Consider the following 23,501-nt stretch of genomic DNA (forward strand, 5'->3'; position numbering starts at 1 on the left):
CCTTGCTCTTCTCTGTCCGCCCCCTGTCACTGCCGCCGACCCACTAGAGCTCATTTCTTGCCCCTGCCGGCTCTGGGGAAGCAAAAATTTCTCACAGTTTTGGGGATAGGTTGCACAAAGCGTGTGCCCGTCAGCTTCTGCGCAGCTGGGTCCCGGCGCACTGGCGGCTGCGGCGTCCGGGCCGAGCTAAGGTCGCAATGTGCACAGGTGGCCACAGGGTGGCGCGAGCGGCCTCCCACGAGACCGGCTCGGAGAACAAGCCCTCCGCTCAGTGGGGGAGGTACCACTGTGATCTGTCCATCCCGGAGCTGGTTCTAGTCGATAGGCAAGTGTGGAGCTAAAACAGTGTATGAATGACCGTTGTTAAGTAGCTGATTTACCATAGAATCTACTGACGCAGCCCAGTTAGGAACAGAAATGACCGATGAGTGACAGAAGCAGATTCGTAACCAAGGAAAAATAGGGATTTACATTATCCAGTACTTTTCTTGGTAAAAATCAATTTCTTCTAAATTGTTCAAGAAAATGTAAAACACCAACTTAGCTTCAATATATATCTTTGCTTGAAGTGTAATGTTGATCTGTTAGAAGAAGTTTCATCACTTTCTTGAAATCATGCAGAATATGCAACTGAAAACAGACTGGGTCATGGGTGGATGAAATCGCAAGTCTTTCCCTTTACTGAGAGTGGTGAAAATGCAGGGAGACTCTTTGAAGCCAGTTGATATTTCCCAGCATGCTTTTTGCGTATCTTAAGTACTCTTTGTGATAGCATTTACGCTGTTCTCACAGTATTTCCAGCTTCTTCCCTTGTGCTTACTGTAGGATTTTCCATCCTCTTTGTCATCGCATGGAGCTACATAACTAGGTCTGACGAATGAGTTGGAAGTGGAAGTATTGTGTGTCACTTCTGGGCTGGAGGATTTACTTCCTGGTTTGGGATGCTCTCTTTCACTCTGGCACAGCTGGCCGTGTTCCAGATGGTGGCACCTTCATCAGCTCTCTCAGTTCACCCTGGTGTAACATAAATGAATAACAAACCTTTGTTGGTTTAAGGTGCTGAGCTTTTGGAGTTGTTTCTTAACCTACCCTACCTAGCCTGTTCTGATACAGTTTGTTTGTTGTGTTATATATGAATTTATTACCTAAATGAGGTAAGGTGCAGTTGTTATCAGTATTTCTTACTTCCATTCTCTTTGCCTTGCTCTCATAGGACTCCTCCTTGGGAGCCAAGCATTTTTTGAAAAAGAGGCGGGAAAGTCTTTAAATGAAAATTGTCATAAATTCTGCCCTACCTCTCCACAATATACTAGAATTCAGAACATCTCAAACTTGGCCAGCATGTCCATTTCTAATACCTAGCTTTGCCCCTAACACCTATAAGTATAAGAGAGAAAGATGCAAAACTTACTTCTGGTTCATAGTGCCTGTGTCTCTTTGATGCACTCAGAGTTTTTTTTTTTTTAATCCTAAGGGCAACGTATCATGATTTGGACTGGATGAGAGATATGCCTTTATTTTGTAAACTGGGAGAAGGGTGAATGGGAAAGAGTAGAAGGAAAAGGAGAAGGAGCTTCAGACATTTACAGCAGGCATGTCCTTAGGCAGCACCATATTACGAAAGGATGCGAAGGGAAGTTGATGACTGGGAGCTTGCTTCATTGCCAGTGCACCCATTAGAACATCTTTATATGTCCCTCTGGGCTCATACACTCCAGGAGAACACCTATGTCAGCGAGGGAAGCGATCCATGTGTATGACAATAGGGAGTGGTGGTGACTCTGTGGAATAAGATGCTGTATGGTCCTTATTTGACCATTATTGTGCAAAATCCTATTGATTTCTGCAAGTAAAGTTAGCAGCCTTGCTTTTTGCTTCTAATACTAACTAGCGAAATTCCAAATCCTGACCTTAAAATGCAAGTCTTCGTAATTCATAAAAGTACAATGAGAAACAAATGAAGATTTTCCTCTCTCTTACAGCTAGAGGGAGAGACAACATTTTGTATCATAAACCAGCTCAAAAAATCTGATTTGATGTGTTAAATAAAGAACATTCATAGGAATATCAAGCTTATTCTCCAAATGGAGTACAAAATGGAGCATGTGTGGATATTTTTTACTGTTACCAACTTGTTTTGTTCTTTGTTAAAATAAATGTGTCCTTAAAAGTGCTATTTGAACAAGCAGGTCTTATAAGCCTCCAAAGACTTTATAAATTGTTGCAGGGGCATACAGATTGCTCAGGGTGAACGCTCTGGAAGCAGAAACTGAGACATAGTTTGGAGAGCAAGATGTGTATTAGGGATGAACCCCTGAGAAAGGAAGAGTAAGAAATGTGGCTGTGATGAAGGCCTGACAAAGCCTTGAGCAACCCACCGAGGAGCTCTGGAGCAAATATTGCTCATGAGCATGTCCTGCTCTGGGCTGCAATGGCCTGTGTTGTTCACACACAAGACGCAGGGTGCTCTAGAAGGCTGTGACTTTGGGGGAGGCAGCTGAGACAGACCCTGAAGGACTTAACTAACAGCTGGAGGGGGTCTGCTGAATGCACTCCTTGCTGCTGGTCATCAAGTCCTTTCTTGAAGGAGGATTTGGGCAGCACTTCTCCGTGTCTACCACCGTCCACCTCCATGCCATCTGGATCCCCTGCTCCGCACATGTTTGGGAAGAACCTCTTCCAGAATTCTAGTGGGCTTTTCTTCCTGTGGGAAAATAGAGAAGAGTGAAGGTAGTGGGACAAACGACAGCTCTCATTGCTGCACTTGGACTCAGGGTTACGACTGCTACTTGCAGCCTTAAAGGCGAACCTGATGGCACGACCCAGACCCTCGTTCCTGAGGGGCCTCGATGCATGATCACTAAGCTCTTCCAAGCCTGCAGTTGCCGTACTTGTCTATTTAAAGTCACAATTGGGCAAGGGAGTAATAAGAGGCGTCCAAGTGGATTCCCTGGGTTCCATACATATTCCTCCCTACTCCTGTTGTGTAATATCCTCCTGCTGATTGGGATCAATTGTCCCTGTCAAGACCATGACCCTTCTTCTTGCCTACTGTTCCCTAGGTATAAGGCATCAGCTGTGGATTATAGCTCAATGGGACTCATGCTGTGTTCCCCAGGTGAAAGTTTGCTCCCTTTGGGCACTAGGGCCTCTAACCCTGCAGAACCTGGAGTTGTATCATTGAGAAGCACAGGGCCCCCACAGTGGGTCATTAGGAGCAGTAGCAAGTGGGATTGTTCTTCCACTCCTTGGTTCCTGGACCCATTATTCTTCCTAATGGAGACACAGTGCATATGTGGCATCCTGGAGAATGGCACCTCAGTTGTACCTTCCAGTTGTTCCTTCAGAAGACTGTCCAACTCTATACTAGGCTGGCATCTTCTGAGTAGGGCAGACTGTGATGTGACTAGTGGGTCCTGAGGTCAGGGCCTACTCTTGCACTTTCTTCAACGTGAAGTTGGTGGCCTGGTTGGATACTGTGTGGAGTAGGATTCCGTGACAGGATCAGGCACTCCATAAGCCCCTGAATAGTGGTGCTGTCTGAGGCCTTGTGGGCAGGAAAGGCAAACCCATATCTGGAATACTCAATTCCTGTGAGAAAAAACTGATGAGCCTTCCAGGATGGAAGCGGCCCAGTGGAGTCAACTTGATAGCAAGTGGCCAGTTGGTATCCTCAAGGTATAGTATCACATGGGAGTCTCACTGTTGGTCTCTGTTGCTAGCAGCTTGAACCTTTAGTGGAGTCAGTAGCTAGATCATCCTTGGTTAGTGGGGGGTCCACGTGTGGTCCCTATCTCTGCCATTGTCATTACTCTGTTGATGTTCCCGTTATACTTAGTGCCTCTTCTTTGGGGCATGATGTCTGGTTAACATGTGATGCAAAAATCTTGCCACTTTATGCCCACTCCCAAATGTCCACCTACGTGCTTCTACTACAGACTTCCTTGTCCTTAACATTCCAGTGTTTCTTCCTCCCAAGCTCCTAGGTCATTCAGTCAGGGCATTTGCTGCTGCCCATGAGTCTGTATGTATTCTAACCTTGGGTGATTTCTCTGTAAACACAAAATGGGTCACTAGGATCGCCTCTTGAAACCCTGCCCTTTGGGATGATTTTCCTCACCACTATCTTTAAAGGCCTCTTTTGAATTGCTGTCAGTGTTCAATTTGTAACCTCACAATTTTTCCATCTCAAACTTTTTCTCCCTCTTCAGCTGGTCATAAGAGATCCCCATGCAGCTGAAGGTGCTGGTAGGTTCCATGAATTGCTGGACTATCTGCTCATACAGCTTGCCTGTGACCTCTTGTTTTGTTTGATCCCAAAAATACTGCTTATGATAAACTATTGCTGGGCCACACTGACCTTGTGACTTGTTAGACCTGACTGTACTCAGCTCATGATGGGGAGTTCTGTCTTCATTGTCACTTAGTGATAAAAAAAAGTACTCTGTCTCTACCAGGGCCCAGTAGCACCAAGAGTTGTTTTGCAAAAAGCATATGTTCTCTGCTGCACATGGCATAGCCTCGCTCCAGAATCACAGGAGCTTGCATTGTGATTCCCCAGATGCGGCTTAGCGCAACTTCTTCACAGTATTTTTCTCCACCACTGATATTTCCAGTGCTCCAGGGTTTGCTGTATTACATTGCTCAGATGGTAGGGCTTCTTGCATGCCAGCTTTGACCCAGTGCATAGTCCTTTCCTGTCCCGGTTCTATTAAAAGCTGGCAGCCTTTCAACATCATCTGGTATATGGGCCAAAGAAAGATCCTTTGGCATGAAATACTCTGCTTCTAGAACCTGAAAAGGCCCACCAGGTGTTGTGATTTCTTTGTGGTAGGAGGTACAGGATGCAGTAATATTGTTTTTACTTTGAAGTGAGGTCCTGTCATGTCCCTGACTACCTGACCCATAAATAATTCACGTATGTGGCAAGCCCCTGAGTTTGTACAGAGTCTCTCTCTCACCCTCTGATGCACCAAGTCCTCCAGTGTGTCAGCCGCTTCTTGCTCCTCTGGTCTGATTAACATGATGCCGTCAATGTAATGGACTAGTAGGAAGTTCTGCAGGACACCCAGATGGTCCAAGTCTCTTTGGACTATGTTTTGACAAAGGTGAGGAAAAGTTAGCTTAGCTCTGGGGCAAAACTTTATATTGTATATTGTCTGTTCCATGTGAATGTAAGCTGTGATTCAGATAAAAAAAAAAAAATCCACCAGATTGTTGGTCACATACCGTGTACCTGAGGCCATATTAATTTGCTCTAGTAAAGCTACCATGTCTGGCCTGGCAGCTTATGCTTGTGGCTGCTATGTAGTTGAGCTTGCAGTCATCTCCAGGATCCATCTAGCTTATGCAGGGACCAGGCTGTCTAATTAAATAAAGGCATTATGGGGACCACTTCCAGTGTTTTAGATTTGCACTGTCCAGTGTTGTGGCCAATAGTCTCATGAGGTATTTGAATTAAAATTAATTAAATAAAATAAAAAATTCAGTTACTCAGTCATACTAGCCATATTTCAAGTGCTCAGTAACCACATGTGGCTGTGGCTACTGTATTGGATAGCTCAGATACAAGATATTTCTATCATTGCAGAAAGTTCTATTGGACGATGCTGCTTTAGATCTTTAGGGATGTCATTAATCTCTGTCATCAACCTCAGTATACAGTATTGGTTTTGATTCGCTCTCTTGTTTGGGGTTGGGGGGTAGTTTCAGAAGCTTCCACTTGGCCTTCCCTCCTGTGATGGCTCTTATCCCACAGATCAAGGACCCAGTGTGGTAACTGTATCAACTACCAAGTATGTCAATCCCAATTATACATTCAGGGACCAGGGAAATGACCACTGGGGAGACCTACTGTAAGCTAGACCTTGGCCAGGACTCTATTTATTGCCTGGACTCTATATGCCTCCACTCTAACAAGAAGAATGCCTCCACTCTAACAAGAAGAAGTCCGTGATGATACATTGGTTCTCCAGGTATCGTTGTCAGCTCAAAGTCTGGGTTCAGTAGTTCACAAAATGTTTGGGCATTTCTCTTTCTCCAGTGCAGAGTTACATGAGTAAATGACTTTTTATACTTGCCATGCTGTTGCAGGGTCTTTTATCCTGGGGATCCGGACATCTCTTCAATTAATGGGTTCTGGATATGAAAACTGACCTCAGCCTCCCGGTTGTTCGGTCTTGATTTCTTCTGTTGGTAGAAACTCAGTAATATCCTTGTGAAGTGCCAATCAACAGGGGCTTATAGGGATATTGGGCTTATAGGGATACCATGCCCTATTAATCATTTCTTTAACTCTCTGTAGGTCAGGCTTTCTCAGATGCCACTCTGACCTTGTTGGTCATTACAATAACTGTGGTTCTCTGGTTTCTGGTTGTTAGGCACTACCTCCTGGTCTTTATTGTTTTGGGAGTCTTATCATCTCCATTGCTATCAGTGAGCCAGATTCCATGACTTTCTCTCCTACCCTCAGCCCTGCCCATAGGAGTTCGTAGGAGAGCCTATACTGAACTTTTAAGAGATTTCTTATATCCTTCTCACCAGATGTTCCATATTGCCTTGGTAAATGGTGTTTCCTTTGGGGCTCTTCCATGGAACATAATCATCAGGTAGATCTCTGGCCATAAAAAGTATACCCAGTCCAGCGTGCCCACTTTCTTAAGCCATTTAATCTCTTCCTTCACTATTTTCCCTTACCAAACTGACATTTCAACTTCTCTCAGCATGGGCCATAACTTTTTGCAAACTTCTAGGTGCTGTCCTAGTAATGAGTTAGCATGGACTCCTGGGGTCTTTGTGATGGTGTTAAACACTGTAACTTAGGAGAGAGCTCCCAAGTCAATAAACTTTTTCCTATCCAATTTTATGTCCTGGTCCCCTTGGTGAAGTACCCTTAGAATCCAGTCCCCTGCATTTCTCCAGGCTTCTGCGGGTAAATAGAGGCTGGGCTTTGTAGCTCTTTCTTTTTCTCTTGGGCTCCAGCTGCATTATTCTGTGACTTAACCCTTTATGTAGCCTTAGTGGCTAGGGGGAGAGATGGGGACAGATCCTGAGGGGGGCATCTGTTGCCTTGTTGGAGAGAAGTCTCTGCATTTTATTCTAGCTGGGGGAGTGCTGGCTCTTACTAGAGCAGTGTGGGCCACTTTTGCAGGCTCAAAAGGGTTAGGACCATTGCGGGGGCGGGGGGGGGGGGGGTCAAAATTTTTGGAGGCATCTGCCAAGAGGTCTCATGTATCAGGGTCCCAGGTTCTCCCAACCAGGACCTTGACCAGAGACCTTTGAAGTTTCCCCCCTGGACTTACGCCTGGCCTCAGTCCTGGTGTTTCTTTGGCATTCCACTTTCCAGGAGATGAGAGCTTCTTCGTAGGCAGCCAAAGAGGTCCTCTGGTTTTCACCTGCTTGTTACCCTCAGCTGTTCATTATCTTTCTGCAGAGCATCAATGGTGCTTTGCTATAGTCATCCAGTTCCATTAACCTTACGTCTACTATTTTCTCCAGAGGCTTCCAACAACTGATACATTGTAACTACTATTGCATTTCCTCCAATTCCCAATTCATCACCACTGTCAGTTTTAGCAACTGAACTGCCACTTTGTGCCAAGGGTTTTCTGTGCTCCATCTACTATCTGTGCTGGCGTCCTCAATGTCAGGCGGGGTGAATTTTTCATCTCTAAAACCCTATCTTACCACCTGCTTTCTCAGACCACTCAGAGTATAAAGAATTGCATATTGGGGTTTCAGAGAAACAGACACTGAGGTGGAGTTTAGGGTGCAAGATTTTTATTAGGGATCATCATCTATGAAGAGAAAGAATCGGAAAGGGATGGCGAAGGGAAGGAAGCATGACTGGGCAGAGAAGTTGAATTGCAACCAGGTCCAACAAAACCTTAGCCAACCCAGTGGGGTTCTCTGGAATGAGGTTGTATGTCAGAGCATCCCACATCTGGCTGAAATGCCTTGTACCCCTGCTTTGCTCAGGCACCACATGTGGGCTGCCTTGGGAGGGGCACTTGGGTGAGGCTGCTCTCTGTAGCTGCGGCAGGCCCTGCCGGACATGTTAGCTAGAGACTGCCTGCTAACCACACTCCCTGCAGCTGGCAGCAAGTCTTGTCTTGGGATAGGGGGCAGTGGATCTCTGTGTTTATCACAGAAGATAACCTTTAAAGAGAAACACGAAATTCCAATTTATCGTCTTAATAGATAATTTGTTGCCTTGGGAATAATGCCAAAAATAACATTTGAGTTCTCAATGTAAATTCCTGTAAATAATGTGAGTCAAATCAGAATTAGATCATTTTATTCTTCTCTCTTTTAGGCACGATAGAAAAACAAAAGCCAGTGACTGCTAGAGTATTTAACAAATAATTTAGGAGAATACTGTTTCATTTAAATTAACAGGAAGACTCTGGGCCCTTGATCTGTCAACCCTATGTAGAAGCAACCTCCCTCCCTATTTTTTTTTTTTTTTTTACTTTTTCAAAATGAAGCTCCTTTTATCTATAGGAAAGTTAATATTATTGTTCTTCAATCAGGCTTTGCTTAAGAAAATTGTGGTAAATGCAGCCACATATTTTTAGCTAAAAATAGTAGAAGCTCTTTGCTTTATCTCCTGATATATTCTTTGAAAAAGACAAGGTGCAGTGGCATGTATATTATGCTACCATTTGTGTACAAAGGGAGAGGGAGGGAAGGATGTCTCTATTTGCCTATAAAAGCATAAAAATCTCTGAGATGACAGAAAACAGCCAATATTAATTATCTTTTGGAAAGGACATGAGAAGGTGCTGTAGACTGAATGTTTGTGTCCCCTGAATTCAGATTTTGAAATATAATCCCCAAAGTGATGGTATTAGGAAGTGGGGCCTTTGGGAGGTGGTTAGATCATGAGGGTAGAGTCCTCATGAGTGGGATTAGTGCCTTTATAAAAGAGACCTCAGAAAAGTCCTTTACCCCTTCTGCATGTGAGGACATAGAAAGAAGATAGCCACCTATGAACCAGGAAGTGGGCTCTCACCAGACACCAAATCAGTGAGTGTCTTGACCTTGGACTTCCCAGCCTCCAGAACTGTGAGAAACAAATTTCTGTTATTTATATGGTCTTCTGTTATAGCAGCCCAAATGGACTAAGACAGAGGGCTAGGAGTCTGGGAGGGAAGGAGATTTTTAACTGTATATCTTTTTGTGCATTTTGGATTTGACCATATATTCCAAAACAAAAAAAGTACTAAAAGTAGACAACTTAATGTTAAATGTTCGAGAAATGTTCTCAGCTATTCTAAAAAGAGCATTGTGTTGAAAACATATAAGAGCTTGATTTGTGCTGATGATGTTAAGATTATGGATATTTTTGTTTAAATATTAAGTATTGAAGATTTAGAATATTATTGGAACTTTTGTTCTCTTACTAATGGAAAATACCAGTTGTGTTTGTTTAACAAGATACATCTGATTATCCATCTTGAACGTGTAACATGCATTAAGTTATTATTAATGGACAAAATGATGGTCAAACAACTCTGTTGTACATGATCTGGAGCTTTAACTTGGTTTTTAATTTATTTTCTAAAGGGGATTGGTAAAACAGGTTTCCCATATCCTCCAGTAAGTAAAAGCTGCTACCAGGTAAGTGTTCCAACAGCTACCCCATGTAGTTTCCTGGGGAAAGAGCAGGCATAGGTACCATATCCACTAGTGGTTGATGCTTATGACACTCTTGGGGCAGATAGCACCTTAGGGAATGACTAAGAGAGGTACTGAAAACACTGGGCACCAAGAACAGCATCCTAAGCTGATTGTGGTATCAAGACATGGAGTCATCTTTGTAGTCTCTTTCTTTCATATAACTGTGCTATCCAGTGCCAGAATCTGGGTGAGCGAGACGTCTATGCACAGATCATGAGGAAACAATAGCAGAAATCATGACTTGTCAGATTAGATACCAGGACTCTTCCTCTTGAGTGTGGAAATGAGTTTAAAATTCTTTTGAACGCATAATTACCAAGAATTCTTTGATGAACCAAGAGGAGGGAAGAAGCGCCAAGATGATGATTCTTTACTTCCTGCCAATCTTGTATTAAGGGCTTGAGCTGATTGTTTTAATTTGGAAAATAAAAGAGTCACCATATTTGTACCCCAAACATCAGAGAGCAGTTTATACCAGTCATGTGTAAAAGTCACTTACTCCTAGCTCTTGTACATATGAACTTGAAGTCATCCGTATTTACTCAAGAGGCGAACACAATCATGGGAAGGCAGGCCATGAAAGTGCTAGTAATTATGAAAACTGAAACATAATTAATTATATTCACTTCAGTTTCTGGTCAAAATTTTAAAACTGTCTTTTTAGCTACTGTCAATGCACCTCTAGTCAAAGACCAGCAGGAGCACATCTGTGGTTGAATAGGTTGGGCTTATTGCTCCCTGTAGTGAGGGAGAGCACACACCATGGAGAGCCATGGTGGGTCTCAGCATGAGATGGTTTGATTTCTGCTGGTCTTGCATTTCTCACCCATCTGGTAAGATCCCCACTGCCCGGAAGGAGGCTTAGCCTCCCCACACCCTTCCAGCTGCTCGGAGAGCCAGGACAGGTTTCAGTAACTTGTACTTTATGTTTTGTCTCTTTGGTCCTTGTTCCTGAGGAAGCATTTGGATGAAATATTTATGGAAGCATATAGATGCAGACCTATTCATTTATTTTTCTCTTCAGGTCAGAACACTTTTGGGGGCAGTAGTACTAGATTTAGTTAAAGAACTGATGGGGGTAGCTTAAGTTGAAAAGAGATTTTGGAAGTAAATGCAGAATAAGAATAGAATGTAATTATATATTAAAGAACCTGGTATAACAGGCTACAGAATCTGATTTAAAGGTTGTTATACTAGTATGCAGAGCAAAGGGATACTGGGACAATGAAAAGGGGAGAGATAAGTCCTTCCTGGGAGGTTCAGAAAAGTTTGAAAGAAGAGATATGTAAAGAATGAGCAGGAATTCACTAGCTAAGATGACCACCCATTTGTCTCATTTTTTTACCAGACAAGACTGATACTTAGGGCATAAAAGTGGACGTTACATGAAAGCAACAGACAAAAGATGACTTAAAAACCAGTCATTGGTATCCCTGATTTGGCTCAGTTAAAACAACCAAGCTGTCTTAGTTTAGGTTCCCCAAAAAAGAGGACCCTGAGACCAAGATTTGGATGCAAATAGCTTATTTGGGAGGTAATCTCAGGAATCACAGTGATGGGAGTGGAGAAATGAGGCAAAGAAGGGAGGAAACTCAGTAAAGGAGGCACTGATGAACAGGTTGCCACTGAGGGAATTGGGGCTCAATCCCACAGGGGGCCCTCTGAGACACCACAGTTCCATCGAGGGATGATGAAGTGGGGCATATTTATCTGCTAGCTTCCATCCCTCATTAGTAGAGAATCCATTCTGGGTCTTTAACTCTTTGGCACTCTGAGCTTTCCCCGAATGCCAGTTTGCATAGCAGAGCAGCCTTCAAGAATCAGCGGCATTTTGGAGAAGTGCCTTCAGATGACCTCTGGAGTATGCAGAGGGGGTGTGGGACTGGCCAATGGTGGCACACAAACCACAAGAAACAGAATGGCTTTTTCCCAGTGATAACGCCAAAGTCCTGCTCCAAAGGTTGGGCTGAGCAACCTTCTCTCTGACTTTTTCCAGCAGGTGTCCCTCCCTACAAACTGAAAAACTGGCATGAGGAATCAAATGAATCAGTGCATTTATCTCTATGTCTGAAACAAAATAGATTTAGTAATTCAAAGACTGAGACTATGAGGTAAAGTTTCCCTATAGGTGCCTGTTAATTTGTCTCTAGAGAAGACCTAGAGAACAATTCATGTTCCTTCCCATGGTTTTCTGGTCCCCAAATGGAGTTATTGACCACACCCACCCTCTGCCTACACATACAGGTTTTCCCCAAGAATGGAGGATGGTGAGCAAGGAAGGGATCGGGGTCCTTTGGGCCTCTCTCCCCAGTGGGATCCAGTGATTTCTGTTTGTGTTTCCAGGAGTGGATGGAATAAAAATGAAGAGGAGTGAGCTCTTAGATAGATAGGGGCAAGTGCCAGAGAGGCATCCAACCCCTGTAGGGAAATTGGAGGGCTGAGCACCTGCCAGGAGAAGTATGAGGTGTTACCAGGCCTTGACCAGACCCAGCACCAAAAGCTAGGGTGATAAGCAGGTAGGCCTTAATTTGGGGGACCCAGTACCTATTCCTGGCAAGCTGTAAGCCAGAAATAAGGGTAGACTGAAGTACTACTTAGTCAATTATGAAATTGATTTAGTCAACTCAATTATTTAAGCATTAACGTACTTATGAGAAAAAATTATGACAAAGATATACGCATGGAAAAATCTGGAGAGAAAGCACAAAAGAAGAGAGTGGGGAAGGAGGAAGCACTTTGTGATGCTTCAGCAATGACTGGTTCCATTCCAGCTTCACCTCAGTGCTCTGCCTACGTCCATGTCTGCCCACGTCCATGTCTGCCCCCACCTTTTGTCCCCAGGAAGCACTTTCCCTGAAATTCTGTCCACCCTGTGAGGGTAGGCAGAGCTTTCTCCTCTGGGTGGGAATGCCACTTCCTGCTTCAATTCCCCATTCCTCAGGCTAGAATCTTCTACAGGCAGTCCTTCCACAGAGGGGCTTTGGGCCTCTTTCCTGTGGGATTCATCCCCTGCAATTCTCATTTCCCTGTTTCCCCAGTCCATAAGACCAAACATTATGTGCAAGCAATGAAACTCCTGCTATTATATATGGTAATTTCTTTTAATACAAATGTTGGAGTTATTGCACTTCTATTAAGATGATAATTGTTGTACTTTTTTTTGAAGGTGAAGGGGAGAAGAACATTCTCACTGTCCGCAGACTAGGGAAGCAGCGGGCTAAGGTGCTCTTCCATCTACTTCAACTTCCAAGTTGCTCGAGGGTGCTTGTAGGTAGTGGGTACTAAAGGTGAGCCCTGCCATGTGGAGCCAGGACAGAGGCTAGGCAGGGATGCATCCTTGTTTGGAAGATAAAAGCTGCATTTTTTAAGCCAAATAATCTAGAATCATGTTGCTAGGTTAGTGTATACCCCTTTTTGTTTTTTCTAAGTTTTAGTAAAGTCTTATTCACCTATTTCAGTTTTATCTCAGCTGTGTTATAGAGTAGCAGAAAAATATTTTGTTTCCAAAGTAGAGCCCAAGGGGGACAGTAGCGTATCTTGAAGCTAGTTAGTAATCATTCAGAAAATCAGAAAGGTAAAGTAAACCTCTGGAGGTAAGAGCTGGGGCTTTATGATATCACTGCTCCTCCCTACTTGAAACTTCTTCTTGCTGTGCTGTGCTCAGAGATCTGGGTTTGATTTATCAAGGAAAGCAGTAGTTACATTCCGCCTTCCTATAGGGCAAGGGACAGGGACAGACAAGCAGGACCCCTGGTGTCTCTGTACACAGAAATGTTATGAGAAAGCCTCAAATGAAAGGGCAAAAATGAGAAAAAAAATTTCTCATCGTGAGTTACTCCCTTGTATCTCTGTAAGATGCATGGATGTGTTCCCTGCACGTGTATTAAAAGAGAAAAGCCGTGGGGGCTGGCCCCGTGGCCGAGTGGTTAAGTTCGCGCGCTCCGCTGCAGGCGGCCCAGTGTTTCGTTGGTTCGAATCTGGGCGCGGACATGGCACTGCTCATCAGACCACGCTGAGGCAGCGTCCCACATGCCACAACTAAAAGAACCCACAACGAAGAATACACAACTATGTACCGGGGGGCTTTGGGGAGAAAGGAAAAAATAAAAAATCTTTAAAAAAAAAAAAAAGAGAAAAGCCATGAAGGAACCCTCCTGAGCACCGCTAAGGTGTGAGTCCTCTCATTCTCATGGTCTCTCAGAATTCATTTGTAAGTGATATTTCCTTCTTTTTGGTCTATACTATTCCCTCTTGTCTGCCTCATAGCCTCTCTCTCTCTTTCTCTGTCTCCTTGTACTCCCTCCCATTCTCTCTCTCTTTCTCTGTCTTAATTTCTTACACATATGCATACACTTATCTTTTAACCCTGTCCCCCAAAATATATTACTCAAACTACCTAATAGGATAATTAGTGTTAGACTTACTTCAGCTTTTAATATTTCTTTATAGTAAACTCACTTCAAATCACCCTTGCTTACCAAATTTCCAAGTTTGTCCTCAGTGAAGTCAGCTCATTTATTTGCTTTATTTAAGAGTTAGATGAGATGGGACTCACAGTTCTAGTGTCTTTCAACTTGTGGATGTTTGTGCCCCAGTGCTTACCCAGAGAGGAAGGGGGAGGGACTGTCTAGATGTCTGGGCACTCACTAAGCTGCTGCTTCTTCTTTCCCTCCGGGGCTTCTTCTGGAGTGTCCTTTCCTGCAGCTGTTCTTCTTATTGCTGACATTTCAGCTCTTCTTCTGACTGTATTTCTTTTTGAAGGTAGGAAGTTACCTTCTTCTCATGACCAGAGCCCAAAGAGATTTCTAAATTCCACTTTTTCTGTCTTTGAAGTTCCTTATGTATTATCGTACAGAAAATAGTGTCCACCAAAAATATTACTCCCACTGCCAGATAGAAAAGGACATGAAACCAGACAGAAGTTGGTGACTGGAGGCCTGAAACAGAAAATGACAAAGAGAAGAAATGCTTTCTAGAAGCCGGAGGGATGTGTTTGAGTTATATTTGGAAGAGGAGGTTGGCTGGGACCTGATATGCCAGCTCCCAGTGGAGACACTGGTAATTTCAGGGGGCAGGAAGGAGCTGGAGGTAGGTCTAGCTGGGCTATGGTGTACGGACTGGGGCAGGCTCCAAGAGCCTAACTGTCAGGGCCCTGTCAGCAGCCTTACTCCTTAGTCTCAGACAACTGCTATTTCCATGCCATTTAATGCTTGAAATAAATCTGGGTTAAAGATAAGCTTTTTTCCTAAACAGTTTTTTTTTTTCTGGAGCTTACAATACTTCCATCTCAGCCAGATATAGACACTTGGACAAGTACTTATGTGCAACCCACAAAATCTCTGTCTCACCAATCTACAACGGGAGCTCCTTGAAGTAAGAACTGCACCCCAGGGTCTTTGTATCCCCATACCTGTGACAGTAGATAGGAGGAATTCAATATATTGTTGATTAGATTGTTGGTGAGAAAGAGGGAGAGAAGGAGGGAGGTAAAAAGGAAGGAGGAAGGCGGTGGGTAGAGAGAGATGGAAAAAATAGAAAATAAAGAAGAGAAGAGAAGAAAGAAGGAAGGAAGGACAAAAAGAGGGAAATAAATGGAGGAAAGAAAGGAAAAGAAATGAAAGAAAAAGAAAGGAAAGGAAATTTAATGAAGTTTATGAGGAGAATAGTGAAGTTCTGAATGAAGAGCGGAAAGGCCTGTTGATGGTTTTTTCCTAGGTGGGCCACGAGATCCCTCTGAACAGATCTCAGTCTGATAGGAGAAAACAGAGCATCCTCTCTTGTGCCAGTCAATTCCCATCATGCTCACTCACCAAGCACTTGAAGCTCCAAACTCAGAGCTGCGCTTGATGACATTTCCATCTTCTGTGGTAGCCTCACACCAGTATAACCCAGAATCTTCTCTTTTAGCAGTTAGTCTCTGGTATTCAGAGGATGTGTTCCTGCTCATCAGGGTCTTGCTGCCCACGTAGAAGGAGAAGTAAAGCTGCAAATCAGGCCTCTGTAGGAGCAACTTGGTTTCACAACTCAGGTTGACCAGATTCCCCTCTAGGAGCGGGAATGACAAGGAGGATCTCAGCACTGGCGCTGGAAATAGCTCTAAAGAAAAAGTTGACACGGACAGGGTTGGCTGCCTCAGTGTCAAGGTTCTTTTGCAGAGTATATATCCCCTCTCCCTTCAAGGAACCTGCTCTTAGAGAATGCATCCATAACATACATTTTTTCCCACTTCTAGCAGAGAGGCATTCTTGGGGTTTCCTCATAGAGATAGTTGCCAGCTTGCTCACATCCTACTGGGGAGAGTGCCTGTACACAGTCCATACTTCCCTGAATAGCCATGTTATTTATTGTATTACCATGCCCTTTTAGTAATAGTTGTCTAAGAGTGGACACTGGCCCACACACTAGCCAGGTCAGTGACTCATGACTGTGTTCAAGCCTCAAAAAACAATCTGGGACAATAATTTATTTCCCATGGAAATGAACTATTTTTCAGTCAGAAAAAAGTTGCTAGTAGTTGTGAGTACTAAGATGAAAGGCCACGAAAGAGTCACAACAAAGGGCCACGTGCAAACTGGAACAAAGGAAGCTGCTTAATTAGCAGATGCTCAGAGAGAGGTGGAACCAGAGAGGCCACGTTTTCCCTGAGAGATAGATGGAAAGTACATATAACCAAGTCCTAATGTCTTCCTGGCTTCTGTTTCTATGGAGCTTTTATGAGATTCCATTGGGTTATTTTCTAATATCTCTCCTACTGACCTTGAGGGAGTCTCTATTCCATGCAACTAAAATGAAATTGATGAAATGGATGCTCACTATGTCCTGGCCTTGACATTAGCTCCTGTGATTATTGATGGTATACTGGAAAGGGCAATGGACTGGGACCCAGAAGACCTCAGTTCTGGTCCTGGCCCAGCCGGTGGTCATTGTGTGGCCTTCAGTAAGGCCTCCGTTTTCTTTACTTGCAAATTGAAGCAATGTTTATGATGGGTCGTCTGGTCCTCCTCACAACAGCTCTATGACTATTCAGATACCATACCTTTTATAGTGATAGATACTCCTGCTGATGTGTAGCGATGCCATCCCATGCCTGAGCAGTGATAGATGCCATTGTGACTCAGGTTGGTTTTCAGAATGGTGAATTCAGAATCCTGCGGAGAAAACTTAAAGGCTTTGCCATTTTGGTAGAAAACTATATTGTACACCAGCTTATTCTTCCATCCATGACACCTCAAGGCCAGAGGATCCCCTTCGATGAAAAACTCTGTTAGAGATCTGGAGTAGTAGCCAATCTGAAAAACATGGGCCCAAATACACGTAGACGGTGGTAGAGGTACTAGGCCACAAAACAATTTTCAAGTGGTAGAGGTACAAGGAGGCCAAAGCTGGACCCAGTGCCTTTCTTATCTTTTTCTCCTTGCAACATTCCAGCCTCAGAGCTCTGCTGAATAGGAGGCCTGTCTCCCATTCCTCAAATATCTTTAGCTTTGCTGGGAAGAAAAGTATTCTTTACCAGCAGCTGTATACACAGCCCCTTCTTGTCTTCCCTTTCCAGATAGCAGAAGTTGCTTGGGACAAAAACAGTCTACTCCATGTGGTAGACAGAATTCTAAGATGACCCCAATGAGTCAGACTCTTGCATAATCCCCTTGAGTGTAGGTGGAACCTATGACTAGCTTCTAGCCAACAAAATATGACAAAGGTGATGGGATGTCCCTCCCATGATTATGTTACATTATATAAGACTGTCTTAGCAGACTAGACTGAGAGTCTCCTGCTGGCCTTAAGGAAGCAAGCTGCCATGTTGTGAGAGGGCCTGTGATGGCCATTTGGCAAGGGGCATCTAGGAGCTGAGATTGGCTCCCAGCTAACAGCCTGCAAGAAGGTGGGGACCTCAGTCCTACAACCATGAGGAGCAAAATTCTGCCAATGACTACACGAGCTTGGAAGAGCTGCAGGAAGGTGCACAGCCCAGTCAATATGCTGATTGCAGCTTTGTAAGACCTTGACAGAGCGCCCAGCAAAGCTGTGCTGGGAGTCTTAACTCATGGAAAGATAGTAAACATCTGTTGTTTTAAGCTGCTAAGTTTGTGGCAATTTGTTACACAGCAACAGGAAACTAATACATTCTAACTCCTGACAAATTTGTTAATGGGATCACACATACTAAGACAAACACACAGAGTGGCAACCATATCCAGATGAATATATGCTACTAAGTTGATAGAAACACTCACATATGTGCACATCAGTGATACAGCTGGTAAAAAACAAGCTCCAAGTCAAATGGGCCCTCCCTTTTGATGTACACCTCTACACATAACCAAAAATGCCTCCTTCACTTTTTCTTTCTTTGGAGCACTTGGTTTGGCTAAAGAAGGATGAAGTTCTTAAAGGACAAAAGAATAAGAAAGAGACAGCAGTGCTTTTTCCCCCTCCAGAGCTTATCTAAGAACGGAAGGCAGGCATTCCAGTGCTGTATGATCTTTATAGTCTTGGATGCTGCCATTGAGCTTCTAAATATAATGAATACTCTTTCCTCCCTTATTCCAGCTGAGAGGTCAAGATCTACTGCCCAACACACAGACACCTTTGCTTTATACATCCACACATTTTAACATACCTCCAACAGAAACTGTCCAAAATACTAGTAATGATACAACATAATTGAATGACACAATTAACAGAGTTGATTTGTGGATTTATATAGAATGCTGTACCTTAGAAAGAGAAATCATATACTTTCCAAACACCATGTAACATTTATAAGAACTAAGCACATACTAGGCCACAAAGCAATTTTCAACAAATACCAAGGAACTCATATCATATTTAATACAAATTCTGACCAAAATGCCATAAAATTACAAATCAATAATAAAAAGCCAACCTCCAAAAACACTTCTAAATAATTAATGAGTAAAAAAAAATTATAATGGAAATTAAAAATATCTAGCTTTAAGAGATAATGGGAATATTACATATTAAAACTTGTGGGATGCAGCTTGTAGCCGACATCACTAATTTCCTACTCAAAAACCATTCTCCCCATCTTCATCACCTTGGAGTAGAATGGGGGACACTTATTAACTCCAGATTAGGACTTGGGTCCACAAATCAGCTGTATTTTCTTCTGGTCTCAACATACACATATTTAATTAAAGTGACTGAGAATTAGCCGAGCTCAAATGAAATCCTCTACTGCTGATAACCTTGGCAAAACATTTTTAAAATAGGGTATAGACAGCACCAACCAAAAAACTTGATGTATTGTACTGTAGTAAAATTAGTAATTTTGTTCCCCGAAAAAATTAAAACACAGAGATAGCAAAAAGGCAAGCCACAAAGTGGAAGATATTTACAACACTTCCCAAAAGACTCATATCCAGAATATATAAAGAACTCCTACAAGTCAATAAAGAAAAGGCAGACGGCAGAAAAAAAATTAGCAAAAACCCCTGATAGGCATTTTATAAAAGAGAATATCCAAAAGGTAATAAATGTGTGAAAAATGCTCAATATCACTAGTTGTCAGGGAAGTGCATATTAAAACCATAATATGATACTATTGCACATGCACCAGAATGACTAAAATGAAAAAAACTGGAAATACCTAGTATTGATGAGGATAAGGAGAAATCAGAACTCTCACACTCTGCTGGTGGGAATGTAATTTGGTATAAGCACTTTGGAAAACTAAACCTGAATATATGCATATTTTATGATCCTGGAATGCCACTCCTAGGCATATTCCAACAGAATTGTGTCCATAAGTACACTAAATGAGAAGTACAAAAAATATCCACAGCAGTACTATTTCTAAGATGCCCAAACTGGAAACAACCCAAGAGTCCATCAATAGAGCAGATAAATATGGAAAATTATACAGTAATGAGAGCAAATGAACTGCAACTTCACGTTATGTAAGAATCTCACAATCAGCATGAGAAAAGCCAAACACAAAAGAGTACAAAGTGTACCACACTGCATCCGTTTATATGAAGTTAAAACATGGGCAAAATGCTATGCTGTTATGCTGCCTTGGGGGGTTGTGACTAGAAATGGGCAAGAAGGAGTTTCTGTGATTGTGGAAGTGTTCTATTTCTTGATCTGGCGGTGTTTACTTTGTGAAAATTCACTGAGGTATACATTTAAGATTTGTTGTGTGTTATACCTTAATAAACATTCACAGTAAAATATAACTTAAAAAGATATATAATGTAATAATATAATATATAACAATGTAAAAAATAATGCAAACATATTTAATAAGTCACCAATGCTGGGAGTTCAAGAGTCTAGGCAGAGGCAAAGAAAATGGCCTCTTTCCGGTCCTAGTTCGTTTTTTTCACTTGAACCATGAAACACTTCTGCTTTTCCTCCAACTACACAAAGTCTCTTATTGAAACAGTTCCGTCAGCTCCCCTAACCTCTCCAGCCTAGGAACTGATTCCTGGAGTCCTAAGAGACACATGAGAAACACCTAGCATTTTCTCTGACATTCTCAACATTTTCTTAGCTAAAACACATTTCCTTCAAAAGCATTAATCTCCTAGTCTGCATAAAATCTAATCCTGCCTCCAGCATGGATTAACTTTTGCATTATCAATTACAAAAAAGTTTTAGCTTATTGCTTTTGAATAACTAAATAATCCATTGAATGGTTTGTCCTGGGTATTGAAACATTTTGCCCTAAAATGTGTTGCAGTTTCCATCTCTTGACAAAGGGAAACTACTTGCAGATTTAAGTAGATGGTGGGGGTTTTTTCCTGCTTCTGTTTATCATGGCTTAAAAGACCTAAAGTCTCATAGTAATTCTATGCCCAGAATATTCTCTTAGATATATACCACGAAACGTACCCCATACTATAAGTATAAAGATGTTATTGCAGCATTGTTCCTAAAAGTGAAGGGACAGAAACACACTGGAAGTTTACTAATGGGCAGAATGGTTATATCAATGATAGCACATCCATTTGAAAGTATGAGGTAGATCTCTGTTGATATAAACAGATCTCCAAGATATTATAAGTGGTAAAACTAAGATGTGAGACAGTATATAGAGTATTCTACAACCACTTTTTAAAAAAGTTTATATATAAACAGTTTCGTTCCTGTGGAAGGTGACCGTGGGACTAGGGTTTTGAGTGGGAGAAAGATTTCATTGTTCATCATTGTACATTTGTCTGAATTATTATTTACTATGTGCAAGCCTACTTGTTTCCAACAAAACTACATAATTTTGAATAACAAAATGTTAGGGTCTGAGTTTTACTCTAGATACCCTACATACAGCTGCCCCAGTTGAGGTGCTGTTGGGGCACAGTTCAAACACCCTAATGTGATGTTTTGAGCATCTTGACCTAATTTCACCTGGTAGGCACATAGAGCTGAGACTCATACTCAGATAAATCGACACACACACCTCTGGCAACCAGAAAGGAGAAAACAAAGGAAGACCTCGTGATTTCCAGCCCTCCTGCTCCATGCCATACTTACCTCTATGGATTTCCAGCTGTATAGGGTCACTTGGCACTGAGAGACCTGTCTGGCACCTGTATTCACCACTGTCATTGACAGTGGCAGCAGTGATTCTGTATCTGGGGGTCAAGGTCTGAATGGTTGTGCCGTTGAGAAACCACCGTGTAGAGCTGTCCTCAGGCAGATGGGGTCCCTCACACCATAAGGTTACATTTTCCTCTTGGAATACACTAACCCATGGAGGCTGCAAGGTGATCACTGCCTTTGTGGAGTCTGCTTTGGGATTAAAACAAAAAGAACAAGTGGAATAAAAGGGAAGTCTGAGCAACTGGTAAAGTTTTGCGGATGCCACAACGACAAAAATGTATATTTAGATTAAATTGAAAAATTGGTGAGTGGAAACCTACAAAAGCCAGCCAGTAAGAGTGTCCAGACCCTACTACAGAGAGCTCTGTTGATGTCATTAAATCTGCATCTGTGCGTTGGAGATTTTGGGTTCCCGAGAAACAAATGACTAATTTAGGTTCATTGCTGGTCAGCAAGGAAGCAGGGTTTCAAACTAGGGCAAACTGCTTGGAGCCGATTTTCTTATCCTCTGTGCTATACTGTCTCTTAGGGTTAATATCAGGCCTTACTTAGCATCTGCAGTGGAAATCGAGGTTCAAATTCCTCACTTTGAATCCTTCGCTTACCTGCTGGATTCTCTCTGAGGAACAAAAATGTACTGAGCTTTCTTCTAAAAGGAACTTTCTGGAGGGATGCTGGCAAACCCAGCAGAGCTACCTCTGCATTATTGCAATTCTGGCCCTTTCCTGCTATTTTATATAGATTTAGGCATTTAGTTCAGAGGTTGGGACTGATCCAGAAAAATCTTAGAGAGAAACCTTAAAAACCAGGATTTTATCAAAATTATACTCAATATAGGAGATCTGACATAATTTATAAAACTTTCTCCTTTCTATTCTCTCCCTATGCTTTCTTCTTCACGATAAGGGGACCCAGCCTTTGGAAGCAGCAACGTGGCAAAGGAAGAGAAGTTGAGTTAGACATTACTCACCATCTTGCCCACCAACTGGAACTGTAAGAGACCAGAGAATAGAGACATCAGTTGGTCAGGGGGAGACGACAAGGAAGGGAGAATTGTGGAGACAGAATTAATGTACACTCTGTCTTCTGTAGGCCAGCTTTGGTCTCCTGAGTTTCTCTCTACCCACTTTCCCCAAATCAGGTATAGCGGTACTGAAGAGCCCATGGCTGGTTGTTGACAAGGCTTTATTTTGACATGGTGCTGTAGGCTTAATGTTACTGAGAGTCTCCCTTCTCATCCTTTTGATATAATAAGCACCAATAACCAAGACGCACAGATGCAGTTGTCTCCTATACTCATGAGTTGTAGCCTAGTATACTAAAGGAAGACAAAAAAATCCTGAGTTCCCAGAACCAGAGCCTGTACCCTTCTAGCTACCCCCTCTAAGCCCAAATTACCCCAAAGGAACAGAGCTGTCAAGAGCCACATGTTATCTCCGAGCTGATGGGAGCAGTGAAATCTGTAACATGCAAGACATGGAAGAGGTTCTGCCGAGGGCCCTGGAGCCAAGATTAGAAAGAGGAAGGAAATTGTCACTTCTGACTGCTTTCATTATGTTCCTTTTCTGGGAAGTATATTCTTAATTCTCGGAGCAAGCTCTCCCCATTCTACTTCTCGGCCCATCTCTCCCAGTTCGAAACTCTGGGTTTTGGGTTTACTCAAACTTAAGAAACCAAGGAAGGGGTTAAAGTTTTACTGGCATTCTATCCTGACTATATCTTCCCTCTACCAATTCTGTGTCTTGGGGCTAGAATATGCAAATCTCCATTTTAAAAATTGGTTCAAAACCTGGCTACTGCCTCCAAAGCTTGATCATTTGAATCCAGATTATTCTATAGCAGCCTGTAAGAGGCATCTGAAGAGTTACTAATCTGCAAGAATTCCCCTAATACAAACCAGCCTCTCTTCCTCTGGGAACACATGCAGGATCCATTTCTCATTTCAGTTTAAAAAAAGAGCCATGTCTCTGAAAGACATTATGAATTTGGGATGTTTATTTTGGCTAAATCCAGGGGAATCAAATGATTAATGTAAATGCTGTAGAGATGAAAAATAGCATATGTATATATATATCAGCAGAAATATCCCGAAGAAGGGAGTTTCAGAGTACAGGTGGAAGCTCTCCACTACTAAAGTGAGCTGGAACCTGAGGCAGAGTTGTAAAGATATAGAGATTTTTAGGTATTCTGTTAAGAGAGAAAGAAAACTAAAAGATAAATGTAGGATGAGTCCAATGAGTGCAAAAGGACTTAGG

At 42.6% G+C, this 23,501-nt stretch overlaps 1 protein-coding gene across 1 annotated transcript; it reads right to left on the reverse strand.

Moving 5' to 3' along the window:
* Positions 1 to 50: 50 nt before the first annotated feature.
* On the reverse strand, positions 51 to 21,520 carry LOC139081457 (high affinity immunoglobulin gamma Fc receptor I-like; the record flags this gene model as incomplete). The annotated part of the gene is given in 6 exon segments (XM_070607276.1): positions 51 to 314; positions 2,509 to 2,704; positions 15,492 to 15,777; positions 16,718 to 16,937; positions 16,939 to 16,970; positions 21,178 to 21,520. Coding segments are annotated over 6 exon segments (1,341 nt in total), but the record flags the coding sequence as incomplete, so codon positions are not given.
* Between the last annotated feature and the right edge of the window lie 1,981 nt (positions 21,521 to 23,501).

This window comes from Equus przewalskii, unplaced genomic scaffold (assembly GCF_037783145.1).
Source record: "Equus przewalskii isolate Varuska unplaced genomic scaffold, EquPr2 ChrUn-10, whole genome shotgun sequence".
Classification (NCBI taxonomy): Eukaryota; Metazoa; Chordata; class Mammalia; order Perissodactyla; family Equidae; genus Equus; species Equus przewalskii.